The sequence below is a fragment of the Plecotus auritus genome, assembly GCF_963455305.1.
Source record: "Plecotus auritus genome assembly, chromosome: 11".
NCBI classification, from domain to species: Eukaryota; Metazoa; Chordata; class Mammalia; order Chiroptera; family Vespertilionidae; genus Plecotus; species Plecotus auritus.
This window is the reverse complement of record NC_137777.1, coordinates 40,647,021-40,663,920: the sequence shown is the minus strand read 5'-3', so window position 1 is coordinate 40,663,920 and position 16,900 is coordinate 40,647,021. Positions and strand designations below refer to the sequence as shown.

At 40.2% G+C, this 16,900-nt stretch overlaps 1 protein-coding gene across 1 annotated transcript in view; it reads left to right on the top strand.

The window, feature by feature from the left end:
• Positions 1-3,425: 3,425 nt before the first annotated feature.
• LACTB2 (lactamase beta 2) overlaps positions 3,426-16,900 on the top strand; it is a 45,040-nt gene continuing 31,565 nt past the window's right edge. The window contains exon 1 of the mRNA XM_080646872.1: positions 3,426-3,694. Within this exon, the coding sequence (XP_080502998.1) occupies positions 3,573-3,694 (122 nt within the window). The 5' untranslated portion in view covers positions 3,426-3,572. The remainder of the gene's footprint in view (positions 3,695-16,900) is intronic.

The window sequence follows — 16,900 nt, the reverse complement described above, 5'->3', positions numbered from 1 at the left end:
GCAGGGACATACCGCCAACTGGAGAGAAACCTACACGGCAAGGTAATAAATATAGCAGCTCTCATAAAGAAATCTCCAGCTCTTTCAGTAACCACGTATTTGTCTAACTTGCATGAAGGACAGTTCATCTCTATCCCTACAGTTGATCACTATTCCAATACCACCTTATGAGAAAAAATGCCACCTATAAAATTTGACTTCCTAGGAAACTCGTGGCATTAACTTAATACAACAGTTCCAATCCAAGTTTATTCAGAAGTCAACCCAGCTGTGTGGCTTCCTGGCTGTCAGCCAAAATATGTAACCTCTGCCCACTGTACATGATCTCTTTGCAATAAAGCAGATATTTAAAAAGTAAAAACTAGCAACCTTTCACTTGTCGACCAAATTTAACACACATAAAATACAGACTAGACTTACTTGTCAAATATAAAAAGCCTTCTTTAACTCAGTCTCTTCCAGAAAATCTTCGTTTCTTTTATTTCTTCTTCACTGTAAACAAGTATCATTAAAGAGTTTGTAAGCCTATAAGATCGAAGGCTAAAATGAAACTGAAATCACCTGTTAGTCATATATGGGATTTTTCTAATCTAGTGATAACAGAGTGATTCATTCTGACTACGATATAACCTTTTATAACCATCACTTTGGGAATAGGAATAACATGCCTTCTTTTATAGGTTGACTAGGTTACAAGCTTTCATTGTATTTATCAACTAAGTTTTAAGAAAATACAATTTGCCTCACAGCATATCCAAGTGAACAGATATGTAAGAAAAAGATTCTTGAATTTGAAATACTCTGAGAATTTACAACGCATTAAGTTAGCCCTATTTACCTTTTTAAACTGTATACCTTCTCAAACCCTATGATTATTGGTTTCTGTTCCCAAAAACATCCACTAAATGTCTTCTATTTCCAAGCCTATCTATAATGCCCTTCTACCTCCACCTATCTGATGAAATTCTATCAATCCTTTAAGAATAAGCTCAAAACCCATAATATTTAAGCTTTCCTAGATCTTCCCAGTCATTTTGATGCTCCCCTTCCTCCTTGCAATCCCATCACTTTAGCTTCTCCTCTAGGATTTACCCAAGTATGTTAAAATAAGACCATGTGTAACTGCTTTCTGGTTGTGTCTGGAAAGGGCCTACTATCTTTCATTTTTAATACCCTCCACAATATATCTACAAGACATACTTCGCATGTTGTAGGCAGATGATAAATGACTACAAATGTGAGTAGATAGAATGGAAAAATCTTTGGTCTTATTTCTTGGAGAGGAGGTCAACCTTCAAGTCACATTGCTAAACACATCAACAAAGACTCAATTTTGTATCTGTAGCTTAGATCCCTCTTCTGAATTCAACTCACATATCCAAACTATCTATAGGTATTATCAAGATATCCCACAATCACCTCAATTGCAACTTCTCTAAACCAAGTTTACTATCTACCCTCTGTTTCTGCTCTTCTGCTAGTGTCTCCTTGTATGACTCTACTTGTCATTTAACTTTTTTTTTAATCCTCACCTGAGGATATGCTTTCACTGATTTTTGAGAAAGAGAGAGAGAGAAATATTGATCAGTTGTCTGCCCTACATGCCTGATAAAGGATCAAACCTGAAACCTAGGTATATGCCCTGACCGGGAATTGAACCCACAACCTTTTGCTTTAGAGGACAACTTTCCAATGAAGTGAGCCACCCAGCCAGGGCAAGTCACTTAACTTTTAAATTATTTGTTGGGTCCATTTCTTCGTCTCTCAAATGAAGAGCTTAGTAGTGAACAAATGAAATCAAGATGGTAGGCACAAAGGAAATTCTAATGTAAAAAAAAAAAAGCTAAGGGATAAGAGCCGGGAGCTGTCCCTGAGTCTCAGGAAGAGCACTGTGGTGCAGAAATGCCTGTCCCACCCTCTTCTCAAAGGGTCTGCTGACTTTCCAGCCGAGTTCTTATGGTGAGGGAAGAGGGAGGTAACTTCCTGCCTGAATAGCCATTAATTCATGGCCACAAATACATACATATTGATGAGTTGATATTCCTAACCTAGGGAATTCTGATGGTTATTACAAGCATTTTTTAAAGGCATATTGCTTGGCTCTGGCCAGTTTGCTCAGTGATTAGAGCGTTGGCCCTCACGAGTTCCATTCCCAGTCAAGGGCATTAGCCTGGTTGCACAGTTGCCAGTTGCAAGCTCAAACCCAGCCCAGTCCGCCCCCCGCGGAAGACAACCAATGGATGTGTCTGTCTCACATGGATGTTTCTTCCCCCCCACCCACCCAATCCCCGCTTCAACGCTATCTAAAAGCAATGGAAAAATATCCTCAGGTGGGGATTATAAATAAATACTAAAAATAAAAGGCATATTGCCTGCCTTCCCTTTGCAAAGAGGATCGTTTACATGACTTCACTGAAGGTTTTTGAAACAGCGCTATTAAAAGGGCATCTTTGCCACACAAGGCAAAGAAATGTGTCACACACAATAAAAGTGTGTCTTTCAAGAAATCTGGAATATTCCACTGCTGGTTTGTAAAATAAACACTTTGTAAATTAATAGGAAATTGTCTTTTTCTTCAGAAGTACCTGCACAAGCAACGTTAAAATACTTGTACTAAATTTTAGAACTGCAAGCATCTCATGTGTCCATTTTTGGAGACGAGTTGAGCTGGGATGGTGGGTGTGTTCTGGAGAGAGAGAGAGAGAGAGAGAGAGAGAGAGAGAGGCACTTCTTGCAATTGTCCAAACTCGATGAAACCGATCATAGGATCTGTGCTTTTTTTTTTTCAGTAAACTGTGACTCAATTCTTTTAAAAAGGGAGCGGTAGTGAACATTGGGGCGGTTAATCTGCTAAACCCAGTTCTCCCGTCAAGGCCCACCTAGCGCTCTGGGCACAGGGAGGAACGGTGCTGCGAGGGTTAAATGAGATCATGTTTATAAAAAGCGCTTAGCAGATGGAAAGCGCTTGGTACACATTACTTACAACTGTTTATTATGAAAGATAAACAGGTTACTCCACACACACACACACACTCTCTCTCTCCAGTGCCCACAAACCTGACGAGCCCTGCTCCCGGATTTAGAACACAGTCACTACCCCCAACCTGCCTGCTGCCCTCTGCTCCAGCCCAAGATTCCCCAGGTTAAAACGTCTCTTGTCCACTGGGATGAACTCGCCCACCAGAACATAAACTCCTAGGAAGGCGCCTGGTTCGGTGACAAGAAGTAGCTCTCAAAACCAGCTTCGCCTCAGGCGCCTCACGCTTCCCTCGCGCCGCCATACTCGAGGCCCAGGCAGCGTCACGTGGCCTCTGGCCCCGCCCCCAGCTCGGCGGCTGATCCCGCCCCGCTCGGCTCGCGCTCCGGACACGTGGCCTCTGGCCCCGCCCCCAGCTCCTAGGCTGATCCCTCCCCGCTCGGCTCGCGCGGCGACACGTGAACTCTGGCCCCGCCCGCAGCGTAGAGGCGGATCCCTCTGCGCCCCGGTCAGGTGACTGCTGGCTCCGGCCTATATACGGTTCCGTGCTGCGGTCGCACCGTAAGCTACGTGCCCACAGGTGGCTTAAGCGGAGATGGCAGCCACGCTGCAGCGCATCGAGCGGCTGTCCAGTCGGGTGGTGCGCGTCCTGGGCTGTAACCCGGGCCCCATGACCCTGCAGGGCACCAACACCTACCTGGTAGGGACCGGCCCCAGGTAAACGCCCCTCGCCTCCCTCCTGCCCTCCTCACGCCCGCCACCTAAACACTGGCCTGCGGAACTTGTGGGCACAATTGCGACGTCCTACCCCGGCCAGGCGGGCCCACCAGAACCGTCCTCAGTTGCCCTGATCCTAGACCTCCCCTAAATCACGACCACCCGGGGTGGTAATCTCTCTTAAAAGTGGCTGGGAGATAAATTTTTTTTAACTTCCTGTTTCTGAAACCCAGCTTACTTTGCTTGATGTTGAATGCCAGAGTGAGTGTGTTTAAGTGGTTGAGAAATTACTATCGCCGGAGTTTTTAAGAATCCAGGAAAATGCTGACTTGGTTCACCTTCTGACTTTCACTCAAAATGTTTTGCCAGGAGTGTAACTTCCCCTTCACAAAAGCGGTTAATTGTGCCGAGACCTTTCTTTTAACTCAGCAGCAGGGGGCAGGGTTGTCTTGCTTCCAAATTCCTGGAGTCTGAAATCCAAAAAAGCACGCCCCCTCCCCCCTCCAGCCCTCGGGAAGGAAGAGCCTACTACTTTTGTTTTTGTTTGCTATTATTGTGTGAGTTTATTTAGGTTAATTTGTGGATGGAATAACCTATCTCTAAAAAAAAAAATTTCTCTTCGGCTACATTCTGTTTTATGCAGATGTGGTTTATTGCATCATACCTACATTGGACAACTTTTCTGTACTTAGTATAACCTAGATAATTCAAAATAGAAATAAGATAAGATATGCTTCTCCATGCCCTGGCTGGTTTGGCTCAGTGGATAGAGCATAGGCCTGCAGACTGAAGGGTCCCAGGTTCGGTTCCGGTCAAGGGCATGCACCTTGGTTGCGGGCACATCCCCAGTGGGGGGTGTGCAGGAGGCAGCTGATCAATGTTTCTCTGTCATCAATGTTTCTAACTCTCTATCCCTTCCCCTTCCTCTCTGTAAAAAAAAAATCAATAAAGTAAATTTTTTTAAAAAAAGGATATACTTCTCCTTGAGCCTGGAATTTAATTGTATAGTCAAAACGTGTTACAATTAATACAATACACTTGAATACTAAATACAGTTTAATACGTATAGTTTATTGAAGTATTTGCCTTTTCCAGCAAATCAGAATTTCGGAAGCAGCAGGATGGAGGAACTGAAGTATTGCAAGTGAAGCAGGCAAAAGGTGAAGTCCAGAGCAAACAAGGCAGGGTACGTTAGGTACAACGGCTTTAGGCTGCCTCCCAAATCTAGGAGGATAGAGAATTAGGCAGGAAAAAATACCTGATATCTAGGGTAGAGTCTCTCTTGGCTGGTACTCACTCACCCCATGAAGCCCATAGGCATTTTCATCTCTCGTCAGTGTATCATTTTAAATTAGTTCTAAAGTCAGTTCCTAACATGAAAATTGCAAGTAGTCCAAATTACCCTAGAAAGTCTCTATGTCAGAGATCAATATACTGTTTCTCAAGTTCATTGTGGCCTACTTTTCTCTCAACAATGAAACAGATGGCTGGTTCCATTTGAAAATCAGAGAAAGAAGTTGGCTTAAATGTTTAGGGGCCATGTTGTATGAAAAGTACATACTGTATCTTTTTTTTAAATATTTATTTCAGAGAGGGAGGGAGAGAGAGAAACATCAATGATGAGAGAGAATCATTGAATGGCTGTCTCCCGCACGCCTTCTACTGTGGATCAAGCTCAAGCCCACAACCCAGGCATGTGCCCTTGACCAGAATCGAACCCGGAACCCGATGCTCTGTCCACTATGTCAAACCGGCTAGGGCTACATACTACATCTTTTAAAACAACAGAATCACACTCAATGTAGCAAAGGGCGTGTGCTAAAAGAGACATAAAGAATCTGAAACTGAATGAGAAAAGACTAGATTCATAGTCTCCCATCTTAACTGTTTACACTATTACTCAGGTAAACTCATGGAGTGGAATGGCCAGTGGAATCACTCATATATGAGAGAGATGATGATGAGTCCATATATTGAGCAAGGATAACTCAATGTACAGCTGATGCTGCTCTGTAAAGTAGAAGTTAGGTGGCTCGAAATGATTATTGAGTCCAAGTAAGAGGTTCTGATACTGGTAGCCACTTGTTCCACTGCACAAAACAGTTCTAGGGTCACAGATGGCTTCTATATCACTAAACCCAAAGAATTTTTCCATTCCCATTGTATTTGAATTTCAGTATCTCTTGATACTGTTGACTACTCCTTCTTGATTTTTTTTTCTTTTTTTTTTTTTTTTTTTTTACTAAGGTATTATATGTGTACATATCTTACCATTGCCCCCCCACCCCACTCCCATACATGCCTCACCCCCCAATGTTTTGCATCCGTTGGTTACTCTTATATACATGCATATAAGTCCTTCAGTTGATCTCTTATTTCCCCCAACTCTTCCTAAACTTACTGCTGTAATTTGACAGTCTGTTTTATGCTTTACTGCCTCTGTATCTATCTTTTTCTTCATCAGTTTATAATGTTTTTCATTATCCCCAAATGAGTGAGATCATGTGGTATTTTTCTTTCATTGACTGGCTTATTTCACTTAGCATAATGTTCTCTAATTCCATCCAGGTGCCTACAAATGGTAGTAATACCTTCTTTTTTATGGCAGCATAGTATTCCATTGTGTAGATGTACCATAGTTTTCTGATCCAGTCATCTGCTGACGGGCACTTAGGCTGTTTCCAAATCTTAGCTATGGTAAATTGTGCTGCTATGAACATAGGGGTGCATATATCCTTTCTGATTGGTGTTTCTAGTTTCTTAGGATATATTCCCAGGAGTGGGATTACTGGGTCAAATGGGAGTTTCATTTTCAGTTTTTTGAGGAAACTCCATACTGTTCTCCACAGTGGCTGCACCAGTCTGCATTCCCACCAGCAGTGCACGAGGGTTCCTTTTTCTCCGCATCCTCGCCAACACTTGTCGTTTGTTGATTTGTTGATGATAGCCATTCTGACAGGTGTGAGATGGTATCGCATTGTCATTTTGATTTGCATCTCTCGGATAATTAGTGACTTTGAGCATGTTTTCATGTGTCTCTTGGCCTTCCTTCTGTCTTCTTTCGAAAAGATTCTATTTAGGTCTGTTGCCCATTTTTTTATTGGATCATTTATCTTCCTTTTATTAAGTTGTATAAGCTGCCTGTAGATGTTGGAGATTAAACCTTTATCAGTGATAACATTTGCAAATATGTTCTCCCATACAGTGGGGTTTCTTGTTGTTTTGTTGATGGTTTCTTTTGCTGTGCAAAAGCTTTTTATTTTGATGTAGTCCCATTTGTTTATTTTCTCTTTGGCTTCCAATGCCCTAGGGGCAGTATCAGTGAAAAAGTTCTTTTGGCATATGTCTGAGATTTTGCTGCCTGTGGATTCCTCCAGTATTTTTATGGTTTCACGTTTTATATTTAAGTCCTGTACCCATTTTGAGTTTATTTTTGTGTATGGTGTAAGTTGGTGATCTAGTTTCATTTTTTTGCATGTATCTGTCCAATTTTCCCAACACCATTTATTAAAGAGACTGTCTTGACTCCATTGTATGCTCATGCCTCCTTTGTCAAATATTAAATGCGCATATTGGTTTGGGTCGATATCTGGATTCTCTATTCTGTTCCATTGATCTATATGTCTGTTCTTGTGCCAGTACCAGGCTGTTTTGAGGACAGTGGCTTTGTAATACAGCTTGAAATCTGGTATTGAGATCCCTCCTACTTTATTCTTCTTTCTCAGGATTGCTGTGGCTATTCGGGGTCTTTTTTTATTCCAGATGAATTTTTGGAGAGTTCTTTCTAGGTCTGTGAAATACGCTGTTGGTATTTTAATGGGGAGTGCATTGAATCTATAATTGCTTTGGGTAGTATGGACATTTTAATGATATTGATTCTACCAATCCATGAACATGGTATGTTCTTCCATCTGTTTACATCTTCCTCTATCTCTTTTTTCAGTGTCCTGTAGTTTTCCGCATATAGGTCTTTTACCTCCTTGGTTAGGTTTATTCCTAAGTATCTTAATTTTTTTGGTGCAATGGAAAATGGGATTGCTTTTTTAGTCTCTCTTTCTGTAAGTTCACTGTTGGTGTATAGAAATGCCATAGATTTCTTGGTGTTAATTTTGTATCCTGCTACATTGCCGAATTCATTTATTAAGTCTGTTAGTTTTTTGATACAGTCTTTCGGGTTTTTTATGTACAATATCATGTCATCTGCAAATAAGGACAGCTTTACTTCTTCTTTTCCAATTTGGATGCCTTTTATTTCTTCTTCTTGTCTAATTGCAGTGGCTAATACTTCCAGTACTATGTCAAACAGGAGTGGTGAGAGTGGGCATCCCTGTCTTGTTCCTGTTCTTAGGGGAAATGGTTTTAGTTTTTGCCCATTGAGTATGATGTTAGCTGTGGGTTTATCATATATAGCTTTTATTATGTTGAGGTATGATCCTTCTATTCCCACCTTGTTGAGAGTTTTTATCAAGAAAGGGTGTTGGATTTTGTCAAATGCTTTTTCTGCATCAATTGATATGACTATGTGATTTTTATCTCTCAATTTGTTTATGTGATGTATCACATTTATTGATTTGCGGATATTGAACCATCCTTGCATTCCTGGGAAAAACCCTACTTGGTCATGGTGTATGATCTTTCTGATGTACTGCTGGATCCTATTTGCTAGAATTTTGTTGAGGATTTTGGCATCTACATTCATGAGGGATATTGGCCTGTAATTCTCCTTCATTGTGTTGTCTTTATCTGGTTTTGGTATTAGGGTGATGCTGGCTTCATAGAAGGAGCTTGGAAGTGTTCCTTCCACTTGAATTTTTTGGAATAGTCTGAGGAGGATAGGTTTTAGTTCTTCCTTGAATGTTTGGTAGAACTCTCCTGTGAAGCCATCTGGCCCCAGGCTTTTGTTTGCCGGAAGCTCTTTGATGACTGCTTCAATTTCTTCCATAGTTACTGGCATGTTGAGCTGTTTAGATTCTTCCTGATTGAGTTTTGGAAGGTTATATTTTTCTAGGAATATGTCCATTTCCTCCAGGTTGTCCAGTTTGTTGGAATAGAGTTGTTCGTAGTATTTTTTAACAATCCTTTGTATTTCGGCGGGATCTGTTGTTATTTCTCCTCTTTCATTTCTGATCTTGTTTATTTGGGTCCTCTCTCTTTGCTTCTTGGTGAGCCTGGGTAGAGGTTCATCAATCTTGTTTATCCTTTCAAAGAACCAGCTCTTGGTTTTGTTGATCTTTTGTATTGTTTCTTTGGTCTCTATGTTGTTTATCTGTGCTCTGATCTTTATTATTTCCTTCCTTCTGCTTACACTGGGCTTTTCTTGTTGCTCTTTTTCTAACTCTTTGAGTTGTTGGGTTAGGTAATTTATTACCCCTGTTTCTTGTTTTTTGCAGTAGGCTTGTAGAGCTATGAACTTCCCTCTCAAGACTGCTTTCGCTGTGTCCCATAGATTTTGGATTGTAGTGTTTTCATTGTCATTTGTTGTCATGATGTTTTTTATTTCTTCTTTGATCTCTCTGGTAACCCAGTCATGGTTTAATAGCATGCTGTTTAGTCTCCATGTGTTTGATTTCTTTGGGTTGTTTTTATTGTAGTTGATTTCCAGTTTTATGCCACTGTGGTCTGAGAAGATGCTTGATATGATTTCTATCTTCTTGAATTTGAAGAGACTTTGCCTATGTCCCAACATATGGTCTATCTTTGAAAATGACCCATGTGCACTTGAGAAGAATGTATATTCTGTGGCTTTGAGGTGAAATGTTCTGAAGATGTCAATTAATTCCATCTGGTCTAGTGAGTCATTTAGGATTGATGTTTATTTGCTGATGTTTTGTTTAGAGGATTTGTCCAATGGTGATAGTGGGGTATTAAAGTTCCTACTATGATTGTATTGCTGTCAATCTCTCCCTTGATATCCTCCAGGAGTTTTTTTATGTATTTGGGTGCTCCTGTATTGGGTGCATATATGTTTACCAGAGTTATTTCTTCTTGTTGGATTGCTCCCTTTAGTATTATGAAAAGGCCTTCCTTATCTCTTGTTATGTCCTTCAGTTTGAGATCTAATTTGTCAGAAATAAGTATTGCTACCCCAGCTTTTTTTTCAGTTCCATTTGCCTGGAAAACCTTTTTCCATCCCTTCACCCTCAGTCTGTGTGCGTCTTTTTTTCTGAGGTGGGTTTCTTGTAGACAGCAGATATATGGGTCGTGTTTTCTTATCCAATCCGTTACCCTATGTCTTTTGATTGGGGCATTTAATCCATTTACATTTAAAGTTATTATTGATAGGTACTTATTTGTCGCCATTCCTATTCTTTACCCCTGTGTTACTTCTTTGCTTCCTGTTTCTTTCTTTCTTTCTTTCTTTCTTTTTTTTTTTTTTTTTACAGCAGAGCCTTTAGCATTTCTTGCATTGCTGGTTTGGTGGTAATAAATTCCCTTAGTCCTTTTTTGTCTGTGAAGCTACTGATTTCACCTTCAATTTTGATTGACAGCCTTGCTGGGTACAGTATTCTTGGATTCAGACCCTTCCTTTGCATGACTGTATATTTCATTCCATTCCCTTCTGGCCTGATGAGTTTCTGTTGAGAAATCAGTTGCTAGTCTGATGTGGGTTTTTTTGTATGTAACTTTCTGTCTCTCTCTTGCTGCTTTTAAGATTCTTACTTTGTCATTGGTGTTTGCCAATTTAATTATAATGTACCTTGGCGTCGGTCTTTTGGGGTTCATTTTGCTTGGGACTCTGTGAGCTTCTTGGATTTGTGTGGGTTTTTTCTTCCCTATATCAGGGAAATTTTCTGTCATTATTTCTTCAAAGAGGTTTTCTATTCCTTGCTCAGCTTCCTTTCCTTCTGGAACCCCTATTATGCGGATGTTGTTTTGTTTCGTGTTGTCCCAAAGTTCCCTTAGACTCTCCTCCTGCCTTTTAATTTTTTTTCTAGAAGTTGCTCTACTTGGGTATTTTTTTCCATCTTGTCTTCTAGCTCACTGATGCGGTCCTCTGCTTCTTCTAGTCTACTCTTGATGCTTTCTATTGAGTTCTTTACAGCAGCAATGTCATTTTTCATTTCTTCTTGGTTCTTCTTCATTTCCTCTTGGTTCTTGCTCATATTGTCGAATTTGTCTTCCATTCTTTTCAGCCACCTTATGACCATTTCTCTGAATTCTTTTTCTGGAAGGTTGCTTGCCTCCATATCGTTTACTTCCTTTTCTGGTGATGCCTGCTTTTCTTTCATATGCGGGCTGTGTCTTTGTCTTCCCATGATCTCTCTTCTCTGGGTGTCTGGTTATGTAGTTCTCTCTCTCCTGGGTTGATTTAAAGGCACAAAATACAGCACTACCAGGTACAACTCACAAGGCACTGAACAGGAATGTATTCACGATATTAATAAACTCCAATAAAGGTGACCACCAGAGAAAGGCAAATTAGGTGATAGGAGAGAAAGAAGAAGAGGAAAAAAGAAAGAAAGAAAGAAAAAAGGAAAAAAGGAGTGTGAAAATGAAATTGGGAAAAGGGAAAGTAAAGAGAAAAAAAAAAGTAAGAGAGACAAGAAAGTTACTAAGAGAGAAAGGGGAACAGACTATATATATTGGGGATAAAATTCCAATAGAACAATCACTAATCCCAGCAAATGCCAGCAACAAGTGCCTGGGGATTAGTACAAACTACAACACCAACTAATATGGAGTGAGGCAAGGGAAAGCTGAAGCACAAAACAAACAAAAAAATAAAAGAAGAATAAGCAAAACAATCTCACAAAAAAAGCATAAAAATTCGATATAATCTACATTCAAGCAAACAACAAGAAAAGGACAGAGAGAAGAACAAGTTTATGGATAGCTCGGACAGCGAAGGGAGAGGTGTATGTGGACTTGGAGCAGGGGATTGGAGATTAGATATGTAAGTAGGGTGAAATTTTAACGAGGGGTAAACAGAAAGAATAGGGAAAATCTAAAGCATTAAAAGGGTAAGATAAACAGGACACTGAAAAGGGGGAGGTTAGGAAGAGAGTGATGGCCTAAAGGTAGAGTTGAGATAGAGTAGAACGATGCTAAAGGAAAGATAAAAATAGAATGTAGAACCCTAATCCCAAAATAAAATGAAGAGAAAATAAAATGACACTTTAAAAAAAAAAAAAAAGATAAAATAGCAGTAGTAATAATACGGATTGAAAATAAAAATGTAATAATTAAAAAGGTAAAATCAAGTGATGAAAAAAGAAAAAAAGTTTCTTGATTAAAAGATGCAAAAAAATGAAAATAAAAAAAATAAAAAAATAAAAAAATAAAAGGTAAAAATAAAATGTGAAGTAGTGAAGGTCATTCACTTCCTCTGTTTTTCTGTTTGGCACGCCTGTTTCTCAGTCCAGACAGTATTGCAGTTCCCTGCGATCCACTGCTCTTCAGTGTTGTAAGCCAGTCCTGATTTTAAGCAGGCGGTGTGTCTTAATTTCTCGTATTCCTTTATTTTTGATTACACAAGAGTCAATTTGTGATTCAGCCCCTGGGTGGCAGTGTTTCTGGATTGACTTCTGGGTCTATCTATGGCCTCTCTAGGGAGTGTTAGAGCCTTCTTTCCCTGTGGCACTCACTGCCGGTTTGTGGGAGTGGGCTGCCTCAGAGCTGACTCTCTGATGGTCATTCCCTGCTCCGATCCCCAGGTTCCAGAAAAACAACTTTCCCCTGCAGTCTCCCAGGGTGTCCCCAACTGGGTGATCCTATGTATTGGGCTTAGTAATCAGAAGCAAGAATTTCAAGAGGAAAAAGCCCAGTTGTGCGAACTCCGGGACTGCGCGTAAGCCCAGGCACCCAGGCAACGCAGGGGCTGCGCGTAAGTCTGGACTGCCTGAAATTCTTAGGGTGTCCCTGCACTTCAGATCAAAATGGGTTGCTTTTTAGAGTGCCCTTCTCTTAGCAGCTCTGAGGACCCCTTTCCACAATCACAGATCACGCCAGCCCCTACAGCCACGGATTTTTCTAGGCACAGACTTCCCTGGTCCTCCAGCTCCCGCAAAACGCGCGTTCCTCTCTCCCGCCGGGACCAGAGACCTCACCTTATCCCAGGCGAAATCTGATCTTTCCGTGGTGGAGTGTAGAGCTCCTCTGAACCCGTGTGTTTGCGCCAATTGGGGAGCGTTGTTCTGGGGCTTGCAGTCGTTCCTTGGGTGCCGCAGTTGTGGATTCTCAGGCTTCCGATAAGCTCCACTTTCCGGATCAAGATGGCGCAGACTCCGCGTCCAAGCCCACAGCTCCGGGAGGGGACCCAGCCGCAGTTGGTGCTGCCTGGTCAGGGGAACCCCGTTTAGCAGTCCCCCACCTCCTTCTGGAATTCAGCTGTCTCCCAACCAGCCAACAAACACTCCTTGTGCGACCCTCAGCTGTTCTTTCTTTCTGCTCCGGGACAAGGCTCGGAACACGTCTGTCTATTCCGCCGCCATTATTCCCTCTCTCCTTCTTGATTTAACACCAATTTCTCCTGGCTTCCTCTTACCTCTCTAGCTGCTCTTTCACAGTCTCCTTTATAGAGTCATCCTCTTTACCTTTTAAGGGTTTGAGTCCCTCAAGGTGCAATCCTCATCTTATGTTCTCGTGCTATATTCTCTACCTAAGTGATCTTGTCTACTTCCTTGGTTTGAACTGTTATCTGTTCATTAATAACTCCCAAATTTATTAGCACTCCAATTCACACAATATCCAAACTTGATCATCAGACCAAGGTAGCCAACTGCTTTCTTAAATCTACTTGGATGACTTGAAACTCGTTGTTACCCAAACTGAATTTATGGATTTTCCCACTAAACTTGATCCTCTTCCAGACACTCGTCCATATCTTGATAAACAGAATCACCCTCACATTTGATCAAGGCCAAATACTTAAGTATACTCCTCGACATTTTTTCTTTGCTTCTTGTACACACATCCAAGCCATTAGGAAGATCTCCCCAATTTCCACTGCTATCACCCTGTCCAAGCCAATACAACTTTTGCTTAGGCTTCTAAAATCGCCTCTAATCGACTCCTCTCCATCTACTTTTGTTCTGCTTCAATCCATCCTTCATCCTCCTTTATGTAGCCAGAGTAGAATTTTTTTTTAATGAAAATTAGAAAGCCGTGCATAGTCCAGCCCCACGCATCTCATCAACCTAATCTCAAACCTTTCCCATCACAGCCAGGTGAGTTGTATCCATTCTGGCTCAGGACATTCATGCATGCTTTCCTCTCTGTCTCCCATGTATAGCCTCTTTACCCAAGTAACCTCACTCATCCTTTAGAATTCAGTTAAAATGTCATTTTTCTCAAGAAAGCCTCCCTTCATCCCTTAGACTATGTTAGTTTAATGTAATACACTGCTTTAGCACTCCATACTTTTCATGGCCCTTGATAATAAAATGATTTTTGTATATTGTGTAAAACGAAGCTTAGCACATTTCTACTCCCCACTACAATATAAGTTCAATGAAGGCTTATTATTACTATTCCCCCACCACTAGCAAAGAGCCTTCTACACAGTACAAGTATTATTAGGAAATATTTGCTGAATGAGTGTGTTCTCTACATTTTTTCTTCATTTTCTCTGTTATGATTTCAGGACTGCTGAATAACTGCAATTTTAGCTAGTCTTCCAGCCTCATTCTGATCAGCCCGTGGATGCCAAATGAATTTCCCTAAAGCCCTCACTACTAGACCTACTGTGATGCCTAATACATAGGTCTCAATAAACACTTGAATGGACAAATAATAACCAAACTTTCCAAAGAGTATGTCCAGGTTCCTTGTCTGCCTAAGAACCTCTAGAAAGCTGCAATTTTAACCTTTGCTATCAAAATTGTAAATACCTTGAGAGCAAAAGCAGTCTAATGAAGTAGAGTTAAGACTCTGGACTCTGATTACCTAGATCCCAGTCCTGGCTTAAGATTTTGGAGAAGGCAGTTGATTCTCTAAGCTTCAGATTCCTTATACAATAAGGTTTGTATAGTATCTGTCTCCTAGGATGTTATGAGGGTTCGGTGAAATTTAAATGGAAAATCATATCAAAAGCACTTAACAAATTCTAGCATGTGGGAAGTATACAATGTTAGCTATTACTTTTATCACTTCTGCTTCCTTCATAGCATCCAGACAATTCTAGGTTCATAGTAGGTGCTCAGAAAATTCCTAATGATTTTGTAAGAGTGACAGCAAATTGACAGAGTGACCATTTAATAGCTATCTTAAAATTAATATAAAATACCTAAAAGAAGAAGTTGATTTTACTAACTTTCATCAGTTGAATTTTTTCTGTATTCACATAGCAGATTGTTACTATATGTCAAGCACTGTACTCTAGTGAGTAAATGGTAACAGACCTGTACAGATTCTCCTGCACTCTTGTTCCCTTTATTAGTAAACTTGTATTTGTAAAATGACCTCCTACAGTAGAGTATTTATTGCCTGTGGCCATGAAGAACAAAGTCAACCAGCCCAAATAGAGATAACTCTATCTAATCCTCTGCAATATTCACAGACATCATTGAAAGAATTGCTATTTGAGAACATTGTTTTTCTAATTTACAGCTGAAGTTTCATTTAGGTCACATGAAGAATGATTCTAGGTGCTTGCTAAGTAGTACCCCCCCGCTGGAGAGGCAGTATGTCTTTTTTTATTTATTTGTTTGTTTTTTAACACTAAATTAGAAGACATAACTGCTTTTAATAACTCAGATATACCCCAGTCTATAGTGTCCAGAAATTACTGCAGGGTTACTGGGATGTTTATTAAAAATAGTAGGATATCTGATGTCTTCTGAGTAGACAAGGTATTAAGTCTTGAATAGAGAAGTCATTGGACTTCGTATCTGAGTGTCTAGTGCTTCCCAGCACCACCTATTGCTGGGGCCTGGAGCAAATCACTTAGCCTTTCTGAAGACTAGTTTCCTCTGCTGTAAATAAAATAATAATAAATAATAGTACCTTCCTAGAGTTGATCTGAGGGTCAAAGAGATAATAAATATGTGAAAACGCCAAATGTTAGTTTAAATTGCTATGTTGGTCAATGTAAGATGTTACATTGTTACCCCATTCTGTAGGTTCCCTTTTCATTTTGTTGATAGTTTTCATTTTGTTGTTGGTTTCCTTTGCTGTGCAAAACTTTTTGGTTTTATGTTGTCCCGTTTCTTTATTTTCACTTTTGTTGGCATTGCCTGAGCAGACAGTTCCAAAAAATATTGCTAAGACTGGTGTCAAAAGAGTTTACTGCCTATGTTTTCTTCTATGAATTTTATGGTTTGGGGGGTCTTACATTTAAGTGTAATCCATTTTGAGTTTATTTTAGTATATGTTATAAAAAAAGTCCCATTTTCATTCTTCTACATATAGATGTTCAGTTTTCCCAATACTACTTGTTGAAAAGACTGTCTTTTCCTATTGTATATTCTTGCCTCCTTTATTTGTACATTAATTGAATACACACACACACACACATATATATGTATATGTATATGTATATGTATACACACACACACACACACATATATATATATACATGCATACATACACACACCAAGGGTTTATTTCTGAGATCTCTATTCTGTTCCATTGACCTGTTTGTCAGTTATTGATGAATTAATAAATGAATGAATGATCAGTCTTTTCATAAAGACTAAATCTTCTCTCCCGAAGCCTGAACTAGGGAAGTTCTACTATGAAACAACATGAATTACAAAGTTAATTACTTGGTTCTTGAGGAGGAAATGTCACCCTTATTTCTTTAGTTCAGGAAAACTTCTTAGAGAAAGACCATCATTCCAAAAAATAGTGATGAAGGGCAAAGTATATGAAGGTTCAGAACCAAAAGCAGAAATAAAATAATAGGGTTGTCTAAATAAAGAAACAAAGCAACTCAGACATTTCTCCCATGCTTTTCTACTGATTTCATTTTCATGTGTAAGGGAGCCAATGTAAAGCTTCAGGGATAAGTTTTGTATGTAGTGCAAAAGAGTAGGTTTCTTTAGGGGTGCCATTGAGTCAGATTCTTTCATGTCTCTGAGACATTTGAGGATATTGTAAAAGAACTCAAAGGCAGCCCAGCCAATGTGGCTCAGTGGTTGAGCATCAACGTATGAACCAGGAGGTCACGGTTTGATACCTGGTCAGGGCACATGCTCAGGTTTTGAGCTCAGTTCCCAGTAGGGAGCATGCAGGAGGCAGCCAATCAATGATTCTCTCTCATCATTG